This window comes from Mya arenaria, chromosome 13 (assembly GCF_026914265.1).
Source record: "Mya arenaria isolate MELC-2E11 chromosome 13, ASM2691426v1".
Classification (NCBI taxonomy): Eukaryota; Metazoa; Mollusca; class Bivalvia; order Myida; family Myidae; genus Mya; species Mya arenaria.
Genome location: NC_069134.1, coordinates 54,102,988 through 54,115,835, shown reverse-complemented (window position 1 = coordinate 54,115,835; position 12,848 = coordinate 54,102,988). Strand labels below are relative to the sequence as shown.

Genomic DNA, 12,848 nt, shown 5'->3' with positions numbered 1-12,848 from the left:
AGCCAATTCCTGTCCATTTTACCGGAAATTCGGTCTAACCATTCTAACCACAATTTATTATGTCCACCTATTTAGGAACATGGATACAATTATTCCGAATCGCATCATCCCTGGTCGCAAATTCGTTGTTGTCTGCGATTTGGCAACGGCCTACAATGACGTCAACATATCTATGAACGGGAGTCATGTGATAACCTTGTCCATGAGCCCTCGTGCGCCAAATACGTTTGTCCCGGGCATAGTGAGCGTACTGATGGATAAAGGTTGAACTCGACAAATAATTGCCATACATATGCTTCTTTTGACGTTAAAGCATAAAGAACAGGAAAAACATGTTTAATTGAAAAATATACCTATTGTTAAGTACTCCACATAATTCAAACTATTCGCTTTAAACATAATATAAGTTGCATTTTTCTCTTTTTAAGATAAACCGAGAAGAAGTTTAAGCCTTGAGGTTAGTTTGTTATCATGTTGTCGAAGCATGAATATTAAACAGCCATTGAATCACAACCTTCTAGTACAAACAAGACATTTTGTTTATCTATATGAAAATGTCTGGATTGTAACATAGGACTGTACAGACTTAGATTAATTAAATGCATAATAGTAGCAAAAGCAACGGTTAAACAAAGGAAATAATGTACTTGCCATTATATACATAGTGATAAACTTTGAATTTTTCTTACATTTCTAATAAGATATTGTTACAAAGAGAACACTGATATATTAACTAGCTAAGATGAAAATCTGAAATATGCCTTAACATTGGCAGTTTCCAGGAAAAATGAAAACGGGCAGCTACAAAGGACTCCTTACTGTGACTAAGGACGGTGTGAGTGTTGGTACACGTAACTTCTACCCAAATATACATAGCGATTCCGTCGACAAGCAATTCCCTCTAGTACAGACGGACAAAGGTATCTACAAGGCTGGACAAACAGGTGAGATAGGACTAGTAACATAGATGACTGAACCCTGTGAGAGATCGTGGCTTCGAATCCCAACACAAATGACACGTTGCAAATATATTTCAACTTAGTGTCATATATATATATATATTGTATCCTTATCTAAATATGTAAACAAATGTTATTGCATTGCTGTACTGTTGTTGTTTATAACATTACGTGAAACATGATTGTTTTTTTTTAATATCGAAATCGTTTTTCAGTTCAGTTCAGAATTTTGGTCATAAACGATGAACGGAAAGTGGTACAGGAAACTTTCACCATAGAAATATTCGTAAGTGTTCATCCTTCTATTTAAAGGATATTGTGAATAGTAAGGCTTGTTTCATCAAACTGATTTAAGTTGCGTTGACAGTGTGTATAAGTTGTCATACGATGGTTTATATGTTTCTCGCAGATTAACAACTAGATTCGAGCCGCTGAATGATCCACTTTTTTAACTACATAAAACAACCAATTTATGTCAGAATTGGAATTGGAGAGTTTTTTTCGGAAGCTTCCTGAATAATTAAGATCAGTCTGGAGAAATGAGCGTTACCGCTAAGGCGTACTTGAAGACTGTCTGTTTGCACTTTCCCGACTAACCCTATTTGTTGCATGCGAATACAATATTTAACTTCTGGCAGATTTTTATGACCATTTCCTTTTCGCCTTTTGGAAGACATTTTAGATACATTTAAGAACAAAGGACACATGCATGTTCGTAGGTCTTATCTCGACATTTTTTGTGTGAAAATGAAACTAGACAGTATGATTAAATCCCGGTATTTAAATCAAATGCTTAGGAAAAGGTACAATTTTCGCATCAAAACTACACTGAAAGGTGGACGCAGACGCACAAACGTATAAATACGTCATAATCGCTTTTTGATAAAAAACAACAGCAAACAAACGCTTCCCTACCCTTCTTTTTTTCCGCAAACCCGGGAAAAACAATAGTTTAAAAAAAAATGGAGGCTACAAGGATAGGTTTTGTCATTAGTAAACGACTGAATGGTACTTTTTCTTGACATCAATTCAACCATAGCATTTTTGTGTCTAATCCTTTAAAATTCGGATATTATGCTTATAAAAAAATATTTTAAGGACGCCGACTCCAACAGGGTGCGACGCTGGGCCAATGTTACTGATAGTGGCGGTGTTTACGTCGGTAGAATGGAAATGTCCAGTTATCCCGTTCTTGGAGAATGGACGATAAAAGTTTCAAATGAGGTAATAAGATATTAATAAAAGACAGAAGATTCAATTCTTCCGATCTCATTTGTCATTATCATGGGATGAAAATATATACAGATTGTGTCTATATTGCCGTTCTAAGTTACACACACATCAGAAAAAATCGAATTGTGAGTGAATTAGCAAAAGGGTATAAAAGAGCACACATATTTATTTAATGTACCATAATTGTTTAAACGTGTAACATTATGCTTAGAATCGTTCACTATTTGATGAATTTAGGTAAGTTGATAATATGTAGTTGAGAAGTAAGTACCTGTGTTTGTTTTTCAGAAATTTACCAAAGCAACGTATTTTGATGTTGAAGAATTCGGTAATGCAATGTATACTTACCCCTGACAAACCCCACCCACCTGTAAAAGAAATAAAAAAAACTATTTGCAATTCACTAATTATGTGGCCAAGGAAGCATGTCGCAACCCCTATTATTTTCTTATGTTGATATATTGATTTTCTAATTGCACTCTCAATTCTAGAACGTACACCCATGTTAGAAAATACCTTGAGAAGTATAGAGGGTGCTTAATGCTTTTCTTACTTGCTTGCATTCGGCATTTATTTTATAAATGCTATGCTGTCAGAATGTTTAATCATATATACTGATATTGTTTAGAGCATAACGGGCTTTTTTAAACTTCATCAAGAAAAATGGTTTTTGATGTTTTTTTTTTTTTTAAAAATATGGTTTTTATGTTTTGAAATTATATTTGATGATAGGCAACTAGAATAGGCAGCTAAATATCGGTGTTTTGTAGCCTGTATTAACTAAATATGATAATAATTATGCTTTAAAAATACGATGTCCCTAAGAACATTGTTTGTACCTTAACGTTCCAATCGCCCTAAGTAAAATTGCTCCTCAACTTCAGTTAATTTTTATCTTTAAAGAAATTGATTTAAAAATATGTGTGTTACAAAATAACTTGAATCCTGATAATAAACCTTTGTTTGACCTTATACATTCAGGGGATGTGGCTCCATTTTGTTCCTGTAATGTATAAGATATAGTGGCTCTGCGACAGGTGTATCATTTGCTTTCATTTAAATCAAGCTTGATCTTATGTTTATGGCACCACTACAAATACATACTATTTATAACCGTTTCAAGTGACCTCGGAATGGTAAGTATGTAAATATTTATATTGCTGATTACTTATTGTAAGAAAATGATAAAGTCTATGCTATTTCAGAGCTTCCGAAGTTTTATGTGGAGTTGGATTTCCCACAGGAAGTTACCACGGTTTCAGAAGACTCTTTAAACGGAAAAGTTTCGGCCCTGTAAGTTCAACATTAAAGGGATCCTTAAGAGGATAAGACTTGGTTGAAAATAAATTGTTTTTGATTTAATTGGAAAGTATATGTGAACAGGAGGGTTAAGGTCGAAGTAGGTTGATACATTATGGTATTAGAAGGATAGATGATGGTAGCATAAGGGTAATAGAATAGAAAATGGATGTATGAGGAGAATATTACCTGAAATAATGACTATAATACTTGATATAAGACAAAAGAGTTGCAATATCAGGAAGACTTGATGAAATCTTGATAAAATATGCTATCAAGATTTAAATAAGTGTCGGGTCAGGATCTTGCATGATATAAATATATATATATGGATAGAAGCAGGAGGATGATATACGTTATCATTTAGAAATATACATGCTAGCAATATCAATTTACACGAAAATATATTATAAAAACATGATATTGGATTTAATTTACATACCTGCTTTGTAGGTACACCTTTGGAAAAGGTGTGTCTGGTGACCTGGAACTAACATTAAAGTACTCGAGCTACAGTGCAGTGAAACAGTACAAGGTAAAACTCTTTCTATAATAAGTAAACACACTCTATATTTACAGTGCAGATAACAGTACATGGAAATACCCTTTTCTTTAACAAATTTATAGCACTCACTATATACACACTATATACAATGCAGTATAAGAGTACAAGATAAAAAAACTCTTTCAAATCGAGGTTTTTAATAATCTTTCGACGTTTTTAAAAACGTAGTAGGAAATCCTTTTAAGGAATAAATTTATAGTTAAGGGAAGTTAAACAATCTTAATCATGGACTATGGTAGTGTTTGAGTACCGAACAAAAGTTACAACAAATGTCCAAGAGGTTCCCTAACTATCAATCCTATGATGCGCCACTTTATTTCAAATAATGAGGCCGCCCTTTGTCTCACACGTGTGCCTATGTTTATCAAATAAGTCAATAATTTAAGCTGCTAAAGTGTAAACTTATTGGTGTGTGTCATGTTGTATTAAAGAAATTGTCTAAATCCAGTGGATGGACTATAAAATATTTGCAAAGAATTGGCGAATGTTTTTAGTGTGATATTCCATTATTCCTAAGTGAGAAATTATGCTTATTTTTAATGTAATTATGATGATATCATTTATTTTCAGGTCAAGGACGGATCCGTTGATATAAACTTGCCATTTACAGAACTAGCCTCAGACTTCAAAAAGTCATATTTTGCTCGGGACATTTTCAATGCCTCTCGTTATTACACCAGCGTGCTGTACGTACTTGATTAAGTCGAAAAATTCTAGGGAAATCATATCTTTGACATTTATATTTTTCAGTTTTAAAGGTTACGCATTGTTAGCGATGAATAGTAATTAAACATACATAACGTATACCCTTGGTAACTCTTTTATACACAGGTATAACAAACTATTGAAAATATGTATTAATATACTACTGATACTGATTTGGTGAAAAATAAAGGTTTTGTATAATTTAGTCCTGATTCAGAAAATGACGGTAATTAAGGCATGCAGGGCAAAAACACCTTTCATAAAAGCAAGTTTAAAACCGTTTGTGCAGATAGTTTTAACACATGTAACCCTTACTCACAGCAATTTAAACTGTGTCGTTTATAGGTTGTATATAAAAGATGACGGCTTTACTATAAAATGGCGACAAGTTAGCACATTAAATCCTAATAAATTCATGATCTCTAGGATTATGGCTTAATACGATGAAATTTGTCCATATACGTTATTATACCCCCACAAACGAAGTTTGGGGGGGGGGTATATAGGAGTGAGCTTGTCGGTCGGTCGGTCGGTCGGTCGGTCGGTCGGTCTGTCGGTCTGTCTGTCGGTCGGTCGGTCGGTCTGTCGGTTTTCATGGTTTCCGGACGATAACTCATGAAAAGCTAGACAGATTTGAAAACTTTTTGATACACAGGTGTAACATCAGAAGATACAGGTCAAGTTCGATATTGGGGCTGGTGGGCCAAGGTCAAGGTTACTGTTACTAAAAATAGAAAAAACGGTTTCCGGACGATAACTCATGAAAGGCTTGACAGATTTGAACAATTTTTGGTACACAGGTGTAACATCAGAAGATACAGGTCAAGTTCGATATTGGGGCTGGTGGGGCCAAGGTCAAAGTCATTGTTACTAAAAATAGAAAAACGGTTTCCGGACGATAACTCATGAAAGGCTTGACAGATTTGAACAATTTTTGGTACACAGGTGTAGCATCTGAAGATACAGGTCAAGTTCGATATTGGGGCTGGTAAGGCCAAGGTCAAGGTCACTGTTACTAAAAATAGAAAAACGGTTTCCGGGCGATAACTCATGAAAGGCTTGACAGATTTGAACAATTTTTAGTAACAGGTGTAACATCAGAAGATACAGGTCAAGTTCGATATTGGGGCTGGTGGGGCCAAGGTCAAGGTCATTGTTACTAAAAAAATATAAAAACGGTTTCCTGACGATAACTCATGAAAGGCTTGACAGAATTGAACAATTTTTGGTACACAGGTGTAACATCAAAAGATACAGGTCAAGTTCGATATTGGGGTTGGTGGGGCCAAGGTCATGGTCACTGTTACTAAAAATAGAAAAACGGTTTCCGGACGATTACTCATGAAAGGCTAGACAGATTTGAACAATTTTTGGTACACAGGTGTAACATCAGAAGATACAGTTTGGTACACAGGTGTAACATCAGAAGATATAGGTCACGTTTGATATTGGGGCTGGTGGGGCCAAGGTCAAGGTCACTGTTACTAAAAATAGAAAAACGGTTTCCGGACGATAACTCATGAAAGGCTTGACAGATTTGAACAATTTTTGGTACACAGGTGTAACATCAGAAGATACAGGTCAAGTTCGATATTGGGGCTGGTGGGGCCAAGGTCAAGGTCATTGTTACTAAAAATAGAAAAACGGTTTCCGGACGATAAATCATGAAAGGCTTGACAGATTTGAACAATTTTTGGTACACAGGTGTAACATCAGAAGATACAGGTCAAGTTCGATATTGGGGCTGGTGGGGCCAAGGTCAAGGTCACTGTTACTAAAAATAGAAAAACGGTTTCCGGACGATAACTCATGAAAGGCTAGACAGATTTGAACAATTTTTGGTACACAGGTGTAACATCAGAAGATACAGTTTGGTACCCAGGTGTAACATCAGAAGATATAGGTCACGTTTGATATTGGGGCTGGTGGGGCCAAGGTCAAGGTCACTGTTACTAAAAATAGAAAAACGATTTCCGGACGATAACTCATGAAAGGCTTGACAGATTTGAACAATTTTTGGTACACAGGTGTAACATCAGAAGATACAGATCAAGTTCGATATTGGGGCTGGTGGGGCCAAAGTCAAAGTCACTGTTACTAAAAATAGAAAAATGGTTTCCGGACGATAAATCATGAAAGGCTTGACAGATTTGAACAATTTTTGGCACACAGGTGTAACATCAGAAGATACAGGTCAAGTTCGATATTGGGGCTGGTGGGGCCAAGGTCATGGTCACTGTTACTAAAAAAAAAACGGTTTCCGGAAGATAACTCATGAAAGGCTAGTTTTTCTTGTCAGCAGTGTAACTTCTAAATTACTCAACAGATTTAAATAAAACAATACATGCATGATAAAGGAAGATGCAGTGTGCAGTAACCTTGGAGTTATGGCCTTTTTTCAAAGGAATGGTTTGCCATTCCTGTGTTCAGGCGGCATTTGGGGGTATTCGTCACTCCTGTGACAGCTCTATTTTTTCATTATTTTGGATCATTGCTTTATCGTAGTTTTTCATAAACAACAGCCGCTAGTGTGAGACCTACGTAGTAGGTAAATGATGGATCGAATTGCAGTTCAGTGTTGCTTAAGCTTAAACTCAAAGTGTCTACTAATATCACTGTTACCAAACACAGCGTAATAAATGGATATCAACATCTGGCAATGACCGTTAATGCTAGAAATTTAAAATTATAAAACATTACAACTTTATATTTTACATTCATAATTTCATATTTTTTGCACTGAAACTGATAAGTTTTTCTTAAAATTTATTTTTCTCTGTTTCAAGACGGTTAACAATTTTTGCCAATGTCGTGGAAGATGTTACGGGAGTGAATATTTCTGCAGAATCGTTCATAAATGTTAGAGCATACGACGTTGCCGTAGGACTAAAGTTTCAGCAGAAGTTTCACATTGGACAAGACGTAGACATTACGGTAAGTGTTAAATCGTTTAATTACATTTCATTTAATAAGGGACTAACTTACCATGCAACCTGGCAATGCTATATCAGGTCCACCAAATTGTTTATGAATTCAATTTATAATATTTGTTTTCAGTCCATACCACTGTTTCTGGCCTAGTTTACGGAGTAAGGCTAAGACATTTTAACCGGACCACGCAGTTTTTAGCCCTGATGCCACAGCGGGTAGCCAAATTCCCTCTGTAATATTTTTGGCATTGCCATTTAAGGATATGCTAAAAGAAACGGGGCTGTATTGGTAATGCTTTGCCTAATCAATTTCTATTGAACCGCAAACAGATCGATAATAACGGAAACCAGAGGGCATAAACTAGAACCACCAACACACAACTATACGCCTTACCCAAAATTAGGGAGAGTGACTGCGTGTCATTTATCAAAAGATTAAAATATGCCCTTATGCCGTTACACTGTTGTTAAAGATAGATGTATATGACAAGACTTAAAGTTTAATCAAACTATTTAAATAAGCATTTTGTATTTGATTTCATTTAATTCAGGGGGAGATAACCAGATATTCTGGCGACCCCTACCCTGGGATTGCATCGGCGGATGTTGATGTTTGGGTTGAAATAAGGCTCTACCTTATCAATCGTAAATGGGTCATCATTCGCAACTCATCACGGATTGATGTTAGCGAAGACAACACATTTAGTTATACAGTTGAAGGGAATGATTTACATTCGAACGTGTCGTATATCTACACTCGGGTAAGTATTTTATATGTACATATTGTAAAATCACCGGCTACAATATATTTGAATATATTCATGCTCACTTTATACAGATTCCATTTTCTTTCTGAATATTACATGGCGATATATTTGACAAAATGCTATACTGCTGATTTTATTTGACTGTTTCTGAGGAGTTGAAATTACACGTTTAATTTCAATTTCAATTACAGCTTAGGCCTATTGGTTTTGCAATCAGACGTGTAAAAAGATTTTAAACCAGTGTTTAAAGGGGAAAAAATAAGGTTTAATCTTTACCGTTACACCAAACGTATGATTGTTTACACAAGTTAATGCGTGTTGTAAATTTAATAAAAGTTACAAAAATGTACGTCAATGAATAATAGTTTGAAACTTAAGTAGCATAACGTCGCATAGGTGGCATTATCTCTAACGGATGATGACATAATTAAATTAAAACTGGACTTAAACCTGAATATTTTAAAGCTATCCAACAAAACTAACCAGCAAAACCTACACTGGTCATAACGAGCTTTTGTATTTATTCGAGAAATCCAATTATATTAAAATAGTGCTTTACAAACAGCTCATTGCATCCAATAATAAGTAAGTTTTACCATTTTAAATGCATTTATCTTATAAAGATAACAGTTTTTAGTAAACAATAAATGAAAAGTGAAATAAAACAGTTCGCTCTCCCTCACCCCATTTATCAAGAAATGTGCCAGAAAACTGTAGATTGATATGCCGTAGCCCCTTATATACCGCGCAAAATCGTTCAATATATTATCAAACAAGCAAGTATCCCTCAATTACCTCGGTAAAATGGTTGTTTTGGTCGATTTCTTATTCCGTGGTTTTGGAGTCTCCTGGCCTATAAGAATCCGTGGGTAAATCAAAAATTGATTTTTTAAAACAACAACAAATAAACAACAGCAAAAATCATTTTTACATTGGTGATGACGTATCGCACCTACAGTAAAACGCCTCTACACCATCAATAATCAGTAAGGGTTATCATCAATCATTAAATCATTAAAGCAAGAACACGGCAGAAAGATGTATTGTTTTATGGTGTTTTTATGAAATCAAAGAAACACTTATATGATACTAGACAATTTTTTTGTAGTATTTGACTTTGAATTACAATGAACATGCCATTGGTCCATTAATATTTAATTTAATGACAATTTATCACTATAACTTGAACAGCGATCATGGTACTTTATCCGTTTATTTTTTCTAAAATGGATTGTATCATTCATTAGGCTGTTTTGCGAAAAGTCGGAACAGGAAGTGATATTTATTCGCGTGCATACAATATCTACCCATCAACCAACCCTCTGGTCAACTCTTCTTTGACTTTGAAACAAGTATCAGGACCCAAAGTGTTGGTAAGATGGATCGTGGTGACTTAATTATAGTGCATGTGTCGATCGCAAAAATGTAGTTAACTAAATTATATTTTAACGGACACATTGGTATCCGAATGCTTTATCGTCAGTTTATAGATGGATTTAATGCGAAAAGGTACGGACATCAGCAAGAAAAAATGCCCATATGCATATGAATAAATTCAAAAAATTGAAAATAGTGTGTATTCCAAATATTCCTTGTTAAATATCGGAAAACACACTAAGGTTAACATTTGGTTCTAAAAAGCTTCTTAAATACGCCTCTAAAGTTAAACTAAATAACGCAATAAAGCATAACAATATTTAAGTTTTACTAACTATTGAAAGTAATGAGTGTAAACAAAAACATTCGTTTTTATTTTAATGTAGACTGTAGGTGACAGCGCAAGATTTAGGATTTCAGTGACTGGCGAAACGGTTACAGCAACGTACAAGGTATCGTTTTGTTCCTATGGCGAGTAGAGTCTTACTAGAATGACTGTTCTTCAAATAATATCAGACACAGTATCAGTATTTCGTTTCGATTTCCGTTATCTATGTGAATAGGTGATTGTCTGCGATTACCAAAAAAACAAATTTATTAATATTTGTGCAAATTTAATGAGTTTCGATCATAAAGTGCGATAATATTCAACTTCAGGACTAAACGTTACTATAATACTAAAAAGAGCTCTTAGTTTGGACGAAACATTATAAAAGTTACCAGCTACTAATTACATGGTGTTATAGAATTTGTGACTATACACTAGACCACAAGAAAATAGTTGCATATATTAAAGTAACGATTGTAGGTTGTTTCAAACGGATGGTATGTTGATGAGGGAGAATGGTTTGACCTTTCTGAAGGTCAACCGAAGCAAATTACTGTCACTGCAACAGAAGAGATGAGACCAAACTTTGTCGTCATGGCGTGGTCAGTGAGGGCAATAAAAAAGTATTACACAGACGGTGTGTTGATTTGTTTATATCTATAAATATGAATTAAACACATTACTTTGACACAAACCTTGAAATGTTATATACTGCACCTGTATCTGAGCTAATATTTCATATCTCGAATAATGAAATCTACAACGTTATAGTGTTTGTATTTCTTTTTGTTAAGGAATCAATGAAGGAACTGACGCGCTTCAAGTGGATATAAAACCCGATGAAGCAACTGAGGTGATTATTTCAATACGTTAATGGATGGATGCATAAAAATTCAAATCATTTGTTGTGTATTTATCTGAAAACAATTCCAAAAAAAATCATTATTGTAATAATTCATTTTTGTGCTAATGTTTTGTAATCTTTATGAACATCTCTAGGTAAAAACACGTATATCCTTCGACAAAAAAGAGGTAAGGCCAGGTGATGCTGCCAATATTCACCTGGAAGGGAACGTTGATTCTAACTTTTATCTTCTAACAGTGGACAAGAGCATTCTGATTTTGGATCCAGGCAATGATATCACGGAGGTAAGAACACAATGTCTTATACGTTTTTTACTCTTTTCCATTCATCTTAATTCAAATAACTGGTCGAGCACACCGGTTTTTTGTGACTGTGATTGTGTTGTGTTTACTTTCCTTACTAAGGCAGTTGCCCCAACATTGATATTCATGTAACGATTGTGCGAAATCTTTTGAGGTATTACTATGCCCGTTGATCGACTATTCTACTTCAATAGTTGTGCATTTGAACAGGATCATATAACAAATTTAGGCTGCTGGTCATGTATGAATAATCCTTATTTTCAGGTAAATATAAAGCAAACCTTAAGCAATCTAGGTACTTTAAAAGAGTAGTAATGTATGTTTATAATATGATTATTGCAGAAACTTCTGCCTTCATTAGATAATGGGAAAAATACCATTACACTTGATGACTCCTCATTTAGCAACATTCTTCGGGTGAGATATCCTTTCTTTTTGGTTTTGGTAAAGAATACATCTTATCTAAATATTCTTGTTAGAGAAAAGTCGGGGTGAAAAATATATTTTGTTGTTTTTCAAACGAATTATTGATTACAAAATTGATAAATAAGCAATTAATTGTTCTTTTGCAGTCGGTATGGCTGTATTACACCGGAATATCACTAAGAGAAAGAACAGGTTTGATTAGAGTTGCATGCAATAATAATCCATAAAGTAAATGTTTCACATTTTTTATCATGTTGATATGCTACGATATAGTCACTCAGAAAAAAAATCCATTCGGATTAATGTCCTATGAAAGAAAATCTATAATTACAGGAAGATAAATCATAAATGAGTGAAGTACCAGTGTACTATATTTATTAATAAAGACCAAATTCAAAAGGAATCTGTTGTCGTTAAAAATGACAATGTTTTCGGTTTCTGTGTATATATTCCATCTCTAACAAATTCAAAATAATATTTAACTGAGTCCTACAAAGTCGTTCATTTTCTGCGCCTCCGAGTCATTGAACATGAATTAGTGTTCTTTAACATTGAGTACGACTGATTCCTGCTTCGGTAAGGGGAAGTGAAAATATTTCAATTTTAATATTCGTCAATGAACATTTCACAATAACCATATTCTCATAGTTTGGATTTATGTCGTTGTTGCGATGGATCTCCTTTTCAGAATGTACTTAAATCATTTTGTATTATAGCAGACTTGATCACTACTACACAAAGTTCTTCGACATCAACGGTTGGGTTCGAAACTTCTACTACTACTACTCCTACGTTTTCATCATCTTTAGCAGCAGAACAACCAACAACAACAACAGTATTTGCATCATCTTCGTCTATTACAACTTCACAACCGAAAAGCAAAGACATCCAAGAAAAATCGGTAACACTTCGAAAGAAATTTCCCGACACTTGGCTATTCAACAATGTTACGTCAGGGTACGATTAAAGTGGTGTTTGTTTGTAACCTTAAATGGCAATTTAAGCCAAAATTGTGTGCCAATTTAAGACAAAACGTATTTTAAGAGTTGTTTAAAAAGTCGCTTTTAAATCAACTATCACTTAAATGAATCG

The 12,848-nt window shown here is 34.5% G+C and overlaps 1 protein-coding gene across 1 annotated transcript in view; it reads left to right on the top strand.

The window, feature by feature from the left end:
• Positions 1 to 787: 787 nt before the first annotated feature.
• Positions 788 to 12,848, top strand: part of LOC128215384 (CD109 antigen-like) — a 52,010-nt gene continuing 39,949 nt past the window's right edge. Inside the window, exons 1-15 of the mRNA XM_052922070.1 lie at positions 788 to 944; positions 1,175 to 1,245; positions 2,058 to 2,183; positions 2,481 to 2,520; positions 3,398 to 3,485; positions 3,945 to 4,026; positions 4,627 to 4,742; positions 7,548 to 7,695; positions 8,243 to 8,452; positions 10,222 to 10,287; positions 10,644 to 10,769; positions 11,163 to 11,312; positions 11,673 to 11,747; positions 11,903 to 11,948; positions 12,593 to 12,713. Of these exons, the coding sequence (XP_052778030.1) occupies positions 788 to 944; positions 1,175 to 1,245; positions 2,058 to 2,183; positions 2,481 to 2,520; positions 3,398 to 3,485; positions 3,945 to 4,026; positions 4,627 to 4,742; positions 7,548 to 7,695; positions 8,243 to 8,452; positions 10,222 to 10,287; positions 10,644 to 10,769; positions 11,163 to 11,312; positions 11,673 to 11,747; positions 11,903 to 11,948; positions 12,593 to 12,713 (1,622 nt within the window). The remainder of the gene's footprint in view (positions 945 to 1,174; positions 1,246 to 2,057; positions 2,184 to 2,480; positions 2,521 to 3,397; positions 3,486 to 3,944; positions 4,027 to 4,626; positions 4,743 to 7,547; positions 7,696 to 8,242; positions 8,453 to 10,221; positions 10,288 to 10,643; positions 10,770 to 11,162; positions 11,313 to 11,672; positions 11,748 to 11,902; positions 11,949 to 12,592; positions 12,714 to 12,848) is intronic.